The sequence below is a fragment of the Pteropus alecto genome, unplaced genomic scaffold (assembly GCF_000325575.1).
Source record: "Pteropus alecto unplaced genomic scaffold, ASM32557v1 scaffold45, whole genome shotgun sequence".
In the NCBI taxonomy this organism is placed as follows: domain Eukaryota; kingdom Metazoa; phylum Chordata; class Mammalia; order Chiroptera; family Pteropodidae; genus Pteropus; species Pteropus alecto.
Genome location: NW_006442491.1, coordinates 23,616,784 through 23,625,949, shown reverse-complemented (window position 1 = coordinate 23,625,949; position 9,166 = coordinate 23,616,784). Strand labels below are relative to the sequence as shown.

General features: G+C 51.4%; 1 protein-coding gene across 2 annotated transcripts in view; it reads left to right on the top strand.

Annotated features, from left to right (window-relative positions):
• The window catches only part of KIAA1755 (KIAA1755 ortholog), a 24,548-nt gene extending 20,006 nt beyond the window's left edge, over positions 1-4,542 (top strand). Inside the window, exon 13 of one of the 2 annotated variants that reach the window (XM_025040032.1) lies at positions 3,372-4,542. In XM_025040032.1, coding sequence (XP_024895800.1) covers positions 3,372-4,073 — 702 coding nt within the window. In that variant the 3' untranslated portion in view covers positions 4,074-4,542. Of the gene's footprint in view, positions 1-93; positions 1,488-3,371 lie in introns of those variants that run through there. The other variant, XM_025040033.1, reaches the window with a different exon arrangement.
• The last annotated feature ends 4,624 nt before the right edge of the window (positions 4,543-9,166 follow it).

The window sequence follows — 9,166 nt, the reverse complement described above, 5'->3', positions numbered from 1 at the left end:
CCTCGGGTGCTTCTTAAATGTTGGGATTAGGGGAAGGAGCCTAGGGGTTTCTGAAAATCCGATCGAATCCACAGGCTTTCTCTCCACCCGTAGATCTCTGCGAGCAGCTTCAGGGATCGAGACTAGGCTTAAGAACCTTGATCTTGCCTCACCCCTCTGTTGCGGATTTGGAGAAACAGGATCAGAGAAGGGCTGTTACGTAGCCAAGGTCACACAGCAAGCCCATGGCACCACTACAGTGCTCCTTCCCATGCCTTCTCTTGCCTGCTCAGATGACGTGAGCAGGGGTGGGGGGCTGTTGGCTGAGGGTAGGCCCAGAGTCTGCTCTGAACATGCTCCGAAGAGAGGCTCAGTCCTAGCCAGGAACCCAGAGTTTGGCCAAGAGAGTGCAGAAGAAGGTGGGATTACTGTGGTGGGGTGGGAGTGAGGGACAAACACACAGTATTGGGGTGGGAGGCAAGAGGAACGCCATTACTTTGCATCTGTCATCTCTTGGCAACCCAGCATGGCAAAGCTGATCAGCCCGTTTTACAGATGAGGAAACTGGGACCCGAAGAGGGGAAGGGCCTTGCCCAAGGCCACACAAGGGCTGGAATTTGAGCACAGATGTCTCCGTGCCCTTTAACATGCCCTGTGTTCTTTTCCAAAGGCGGAAAGGGGGACGGGGAATGGCAACCAATAGTCACGCCCAAGCAGCATGAGGCTGACGATTAGACGATTATTAGGAGGGCGGGGAAGCAGCCTGGGAGAGCTGTGACCCAGACAGGACAAGAACCCGCATCTCTGGCCTGGACCCAGTGCCCTCAGCTTCGCCTCATACTCACCACCGAGGACAGAGCGTGGGAAGAGCCTGACCTCAGCCCTGCCCATCACACAGAGGGCAGAGAACACAGGTTGCTTCAGAGGGCAGCGGGAGGGACTCTGATCAGTCATGCCTGGGGTGCTGGGTGGACAGGCCACTCTCTGTCTCCCTGGGGCAGCAGGCAAGGGAGGCAGATGTGGGCCATGACAGCGAAGGACTCTCCCCACTCCTAGCTGCACAGAAGTGAGAGAGCGAGGCAGCTTACGCCTGTGTGGGCTGTGCGGCCTCGAAGACAGTCTCACTGCTCTGGGCCTCAGCTCCTGGTCAATAACAATGCCGCTGATGATGATGATGATGATGATAACAACAACAACAACAATAACAACCAATGCTTCCGTGGTCCTTACTATGTGCCCTGTTCTAGTCATTTCACACATGGTTTTATTGTCACACTAACCCTATGAGGCAGGTACTATTATTATGCCCCTTTTGTCTACAAGGAAACACAGAGAAAATAAATAACTCACCCAAGGTCACACAGCTAGGAAGCGGCAGAGCTGAGACCCAAACCCAGAGCATCTGACTCCAGTGCCAGCCTTGCTGGGCAGCATTAAATTGCTGAGAGAATTAAATCAAATGTAAGTGCCCTCCCCCTGGGGCTTTGCTCAGATTTGGAATTTTTATTTTTAACACCAATATTATCATCATCATTGGTAGCAGTGATGCCTCAGGGATTAAGGGTGTCTGGAAGCTTCTGTCTTGCTCATCAATGTTAGCCAGTTTCAGCCCTATTGGTCTTCTCTGGAGAAACCAAACTTGTTCCAGCTCCGAGGCCTTCGCACTTGCTGTTCCCTCAGCGGGGAAGACTCTTCCCCTCCACCGTTCGGCTTCTTGTCTTTCTTCAGCGCTCAGCTCACGTGTCCCCTCCTCACAGAGGCCCTTTCTTGACCACCTGCCCCCCATTCTCTCTCTTCACCCTGTGCTTATCGCTTCATGGGGCCCTGTGTGATCTGAAAGTATCCTATTGCTTCATCACCTGTTTGTGTCTGGTCTGTCACCTGTGAGGTGAGCTCCCAAGGCAGTAACTGGATCTGACTGGGTCCTGGTGCTGTCTGTAGTGCCCAGCGCAAGGCCAGCACCCAGAGGGGCTCAGTGACCACTGTGGATGGCTGGCCAGGTGGCTGGAGGAAGGGCGAGGAATCAGGCAGAGGAAAGAAGGCTGGGGGCGGCGTGTGGGGAGGTGGAGTCTGACCCAGGCCTAGAAATTGTACAGGAGGCGGCTGCCCTGACCTTAGGCCCGCTGTGGCCGTCTCTTGCTGTTTGAGCTGGTGAGGCCCCTTCTCCCCTCTGGCCCTGAATTTTAACCAACACAAGAGTTTGGGCAAGATGATTTCCGAGGTGTTATCCATCTCTGTCTAGCTCTGCCTAGAAGATGGAGTCCTATACAGACAGACAGACAGACAGGACAGCCCAGGACTGGGCTCAGCCCTGGGTGGAGAGCATGCGTACAGCAGCTTTGGCACTAAATAATAATAACATGATTGTGCCACTAACGGAGATTTATGGAGGCCTTTCCCAGCCATGAGCTCCGTGTGCTTCCGCGAATATGAAGCCATTTATCTAAAGACAAGTTCCTTTAATTCACGGAAAGATGGTTTCCTCAGAGAAAATGGTTCTCCAATCCCCACAGCCTAACAGCTCGCTGTCGGCTTCTAAATTAAAGGAGAGAAAGATTATGTTTTTCACAAGCTGCTGGGAACACGTTGGCTCCTTTGCAGCCTGCGGACATTTTGTGGGTGAAGTGGGGAACAGGCAGAATCCCAAAATGGGACAGAGGGGCTGGTGCAAGGGGGCCGCCGGACCTGGGTTGGCTGATGGTCTCGCTGGCCTGGCCTTGCCTGGGCCCGTTTCTCTTGTGCAAGGAGCTGCTAGGGAGATACCCTCTGAGTTCGAATCCCGGTAACTCCCTGACTCGCAGTGTGACCTGGGCAAGTGATTTCATGTCTCTGAGCCTCAGTTTCTTCCTCTGTCGAGTGGGCTGCTGGTACAGTTTGTCGTGATCAGACGTGAGATGCACAGAGCCTGGCAGACAGGCGGTGCTCAATAAATATGAGCCAGGCTCCGATCTCAGTACCGTTCACAAGGGGTTAATGCAACCGAGAGTCCGAGTGTTCGGCTCTCCAAAAGCTTTTCATGACCATCTAGTAGGACCTCTCATTTTACGGAAGGAGGAACTGAGCCCCAGAGAGTCAGACGTAAGTCCTTACTGGCCCCTAGGTGTGTCAGAATGTGCCTGAAGTTCCCAAGGGTGTTGGGGACCATTTCCTGGTGGCAGGTATGTGTACCCTGGGGAAGAGAGAGTAGCCACTGTCATCATTGTCAGCAGGGAAAATCATGGTCATCTGGGTAGGGGGGGCTAACATTTTGGGGGGACACATTATTAATTCAACCCAGCGATACTTAATCTTCAAGTCCTCTCTCTGCTCGGAGAGGTCCATTCTGTCCTCACGGAGCTCCCATAGTCCCGCTCCTGGCCTGAATCCCACTTCCCTCTCTTTTTGCTTCCCAGATGGCCTGGTTCCACATGGACTGTCAGGACCTGATGACCCAGCTCCGAATGGGCAAGGCCCAAAGGGCCAGCCCTGGGGACCAGCGCCGCCTCCATCGCTACCTGCAGCGTCTGGCGTCCGAGTTCCCTGCTGAGAAGCTCACGGCCATGGGGCTGCAGGTGGCCTCCCTGAGCCAGGAAGGCCTGGGCCAGGATCTGTGGGAGGAGGCCCGGGTGAGACACGGGGAGATCCAGACCCTCCTGAGGAAGGCATTGGCCCACTGTCCGTGCCCAGCAGGTCCCACTGCCCACTCAGCACACCCGGAACTGCGAGGGGCAGCCGCCAAGGGCCAGGGTCTGAATGGAGAGGTCACTTCCAAGGAAAGGTGGGACCTGCCCCTCCAGGACTCACTGGGCCTGAATCGTTTACCAAAATCCCGCTGGCTTCCTCAGGCCCCCAGAGGAGCACAGAACCGACATCTGCAGGCAGGCCCTCTGCCCCAGGATGCTGGCCAGGCCGCAGAGGCTGATGAAGGCAGGGGCCCCCGTGAGCCCCCTGATCCTGCCCCTGAGCATTTCCTCACCACCCTCTTCTCCTGGCAGCGGCTCCCCAGGCAGAGTCAGATGCCCCTCCCCGCAGAGGGGAGCTCCTCCTCCGAGGGAACAGACTCACAGACATCTCTGGAGGACTCGCCCCAGACAAGTCCCCCCGCCTCCCTCTAGCTGGGAGCCCCCACAGGCTCCAGGGGGTGCCGGGGTGGGGACGCGGTTCCTGAGCACTCAGTGTGTACTTGGCCTGTGCCAAGGAGACGAGAACTGACACCAGAAAATTCTGGGAAGACCTGACCTTCACACAGAGAATAGAGAGTGGAGATCAGAGCAGGGTGCATTGGGGCTAGCTCCATCACCCCGGGTACAGACCCCCTGCAGAGGTCTCAGCCTTAGGCAGGCCACATGGCCAGCTGGAGTTCAGGGGTACACAGCTTCCCTTTGGGACACAAGAGGCATAGTTGTCCTCATATGGAACCATGAGTGGGAGATTTGGGAATGCTTTCTGGTCTTAGGGTCCAATGGAAACAGACCCTAAGACAAGGATCCAAGTGCCCGTGTATCTGACAATGACCCCAGAAACCTGTTGGGGAGGAGCAGGGAGGTGAGCCTAGGAAAGAAATAAAGGGGGTGTTTTCAAGCAAATTACCCATCTATTTATTCATTCACTGGCGCCACTGGCCTTGGGGGCCGGTTAGTGCCTAGGGATGGGCTAGGCGGTGTGGGGGGAGTGAGGGCACTGGGCAGAGGCCTTTATACCTTTGATCTCGGCGTCTCTAGAGGACAGCGAGCCCTTCATCCTGCCCAGAGTAGTAACCGCTGGCAGCTCCTCCCTTAAATGTCATTATCCGGAGACTGTGCCCCGTCTCTGCCTTTGCATGCATTACCAGCGTGACTGGTGGCAGCCTCGCCGTGGAACTTTCCTGGCTCTGGGAAGAGGGTGGGGCACACATCCTCCCACAGATGAGGCTGTGGAAAGAGAGGGAGGCAGGACTGGAGCAGGCCTAGGAGGACAAACAGGCCTTCTCAGGAGTCATCTCAGCGGAGAGAGCCACACAAACCTCAACGCCCAAAATGGCTTCAGGAATCTTGAAAGACTTAAGATTTCATCAAGTTTGGTCTGGAGCCTGTCTGCCTCAGAACCAGTAGCTGTGCTAATCTAAGGCAGCTTCCTAGGGGTTCCCACCCCAGATATTAAAATCAGACACTTAGGGCCAGTGGTAGCTGGAATCTGCATTTGTAACCAACTGCTCAGGTGTTTGCCATGTGACACGGTGAGGTGGGGGCTGCTGTCTGGAAACACCTGGGGCTGGAGTCTGAGCTGGCCCTCCACCCTAAGCCAGCCCTGATTCTTGCATTCCACTCTCTTGCCTTCCATCCAGACAGGACTGAGAATGCAAGAGATTTTTGATCAGCCCATCTCCATACATGCTTCTTGCCTCAGAGAGGAGCTGAAGGCTCTTAAAATGCCATTGCCATAGCAACAGCATCCAGCCAGTGGGGACCACAGGCAGGGAGCCAGGGTACCTGGGGTGCAAGGATGGAAACTGACTTCAGAGAGACTACAAGTACTGTGAGGGATGAGGGGGGCTGATGAGGGGGATGGATGATCTAAGAATCTTTAGGAGGGAGGGGTCCCCCAAACCATCTTGTATATCCCTCTGTGTCCAAAAAGAACGACTTATTTACTCACAGCAGCCCCTGGGAGAAAAGGGAGTGCAGAAATGAAATATAATAATGAATAATAACATAAAAATAATGAATAATAATAACACTAATAGCTAACATTTATTCTGCATTTTCTTTGTGCTTAGCTTGATGCTAAGCCCTTTACAAACTTTACAGGGCTCGTTGAATTTTTCACAAAAACCTTATGAAGCCAACACTAATTTCACTCCCCCTATTAATGAGGAGGAAGCTAAGACTCAGAGAGGTTTGGTGGTACCTTGCCCAGTGCCATGCAATGAGTGGCAGAGCTGGGGCTTGATGCAACTGGTGCTCCTGACTCACCTTTGGACAGGCCTGGGCTGATTGTTGGGTCTGCAATGGCCACATGCTTTGTCCCCTCAGGAGTCCTGCTGTGCATGGTCACTGCCCTGTACTCAGGGGCCCGGGCTGGGCTGGGCTGGGCTGGGCTGGCCTGGGCTTGGTCCTTTGAGCAGCATTCACATCTGATCTCCTGTAGCACACAAGGCAGTGTTGTCCAGGGGTTGGCTGGACCCGGTTTCTGCTAAGGCTCTACCACGCACACTCAACGAGTCCTTGGCCAGTTTATGCTCTACCTCTCTGTGCTTTGTTTCCCTCATCTACAAAATGAGAATAATCAGACCTCAGAGGTTTAATGTAAATGCTAAATGAGTTAATATGTAGAAAGCCCTTAGAAAGTTGCCCGGAACATAGTAAATGTTCATTAAATGGTATCTAACATTATATTTGGGTACCAGCCCAGCCAGCCACTGTTTTCATTACCTGAAAAATCAAGGAGGAAATTTCTCCGAGGCCACCGATAAATTCCCAAGGAGTTTTTCACTCTGAATCGTGTAGATTTCCTAATTAGTTTTCTGGATTCCCAGCTGTTTCTTAAAGGGCAAAGAGACCTGATTTATTGACTTTTGCCCTAACTCGCCCACGGGGAGGGGCATGGGGTGGCCTCCCCTAGAGATTCTCCACTAGTGACAACATAGCTTTGCATCAGCCTCAGCTCCTAAGAGGCTGCTCTGAGGACACAGAGGTGCAATGTCCCTCTGTGGGAGATTTTAGAAAGTTTGCAGCCTGCTCTGGTGGGAAGAAGATGGGCTGACAAGAAACCCCAAGTCTGCCAGCGACATGACTATGAATATCCCACTGTGTCGGGAGCCCCTTTTTCAAGCTCTTGAGGTCGGTGGGCAAGGGGTGGTACGAGGAGCATGACCTGGGAATCGGGGACCTCACGTGCCCCTTCTGCCCTGCTGCTGACTGCCCGTGTGACCCCAGGCGTGTTGCTTCCTCTCTCTGGCTCTCAATTTACCCTATCTGTCCAGTGGGGACATTGGATGGATAAAGATCTTTCTCATCTTTGGACTCAGAGAGCCCGGCCTTTGAACCCTTTGAATCCCTACCTCGGAGTACCTGTGGCTCTGAGCAGGTGGCTGCCTCCCAGTTTACTGCATCCGTCCAGTGGGTTTGTCGAGCGTGCAGGGCCAAGATAATAAGATCCCTGGATTCCTGAGCTTTACACCAGGACTTTTTCCTCTCCAGAGAGGTGGCTGTCTCGTGAAGGAACAAAGCCTTAAAAGTCCACTGGGCAGTGGCATGGGGCACAAGTAGAAGTGGGCCCAAATAGAAGTAGAGGCACTTTATAGTTTACAAAGTACTTTTTTGTCCATCCATTTCTTCGGCCAATATTCACTACAACTCTGAGGGGCACGAAAGTCATACTCTAGGATGTCCCCATTTTTACACATGAAAAGACTAAAGCCTGGAGAGGGGAGGAGACTTACCCAAGGTCACATGGCAAAGAAAGGAATAGGGAAGGGAAATCTCAGAATCTGGACCTAGTTCTGATCAATGTCAAAGCCAGGGGAGTAGATGAGCCTCCATCTGGTCAGCTAATCTGAGGTGGGCACCCCACACCCTCATACCCTCAAGTTTCTTACACCAGACCCAGACAGGACAGCTGGCTGGGGTCATGGCACAGGCTGCCCTCATGAAACAGAACTGTTCTATTCTCTGGAGTCTGTGAACTGGCCACCAGCCCAGGACAAACCCATCTGGCCCGAGACCCCCACCCTCTCCCAGATGAATAATAATTCTTTGAGGCCAGAGTCCACGGCCACACGGAGAGTAAAAGCTCTGGCTGGACAGCAGGACCCCTGGAGTTTAACCCCTCTCTCTAGGAGGTGATGGGGGACCCCGAGTGACCCATTGTACTTTCTCAGGTCTCACTTTCTCCATCTGTGAAGTGGAAGGATTGGACCAAACCAGAGATGACAAATTGGTGTTGTCTTGCATGTGAAACTCCTGATCTGCCCTCCAAATCTCGCCTCCCTTTCTGTTCACTGACCACCCATCCGGGAGCCCTGGCTGGAAACCTGCAAATTATCCTTGAATTTTCTACCCCCTTAAATCTACCTCCTTCATCTCTACTCTTCCACTTCTCCTTCCACCTTCCCCACCCTGATCCCAGGCTCCATCCTCCCTCTCCGGGCCGTCTATAACAGTATCCTCAATAGTCTTCTTGCAGCCATTTGGGCCCCTGTCATCTGTCCTCCACAAAGAAACTAGAGGGATCTTTGTGAAGTGTAAAATAATATCAATGGATTCTTAGCTATGACACCAAAAGTACAAACAACAAAAATAAAAATGGATAAATTGGACATTTATCAAAATGAAAAACTTTCATACATCAAAGGACATTATCAGGAAAGTGAAAAGACAACCTAAAGAATGGAGAAAATATTTTCAAATCATATAGATAAGGGTTTAACATCTAGAATATATAAGTAACTCCTACAACTCGACAACATAAAGACAAGCAACCCAATTAAAAAGTGTATAAAGAACTCGAATAGACCTTTCTCCAAAAAAGACATACAAATGGCCAGCAAGCATATGAAAAGATGCTCAACATAATTAGTCATTAGGGAAATGCAAATCAAACCATAATGAGATACCACCTCACACCTACTAGGATGACTATAATCAAAAAAAGCAGAAAATAACAAATGTTGGTGAGGATGTAGAGAAATCGGACCCCTTGTACATTGTCGGTGGAAATGTAAAATGGTGTAGCCGCTATGGAAAATTTTGATGCTTCCTCTAAAAGGTCAACATAGAATGACCCAACAATTCCACTCATAGCTATGTACCCCAACAGAACTGAAAGCAGGAACTCAAACACATACTTGTATTCTCAACAGTTAAAAGGTAGCAACAACCCAAGTGTCCATCAACAGACAAATGGATAAACAAAATGTGATACTTATATAAAATGGAATATTATCCAGCCATAAAAAGGAATGAAGTTCTGAGGCATGCTGCAATATGAATAATCCTTGGAAACATTATGCTAAATGAAATAAGACAGAAAAGACCAATATTGTATGATTCTGTTATATGAAATATCTAGAAGAGACAAATTCGTAGACATTAAGTAGGTTAGAGGTCACCAGGAACTGGGTGGAGGGAGGAACGGGGAATTTTGTTAAATGGGTACAGAGTTTCTGTTTGGACTGATAAAAAGTTTCGGAAATAGATAGCGGTGACGGTTGCACATTGTGAATATGATT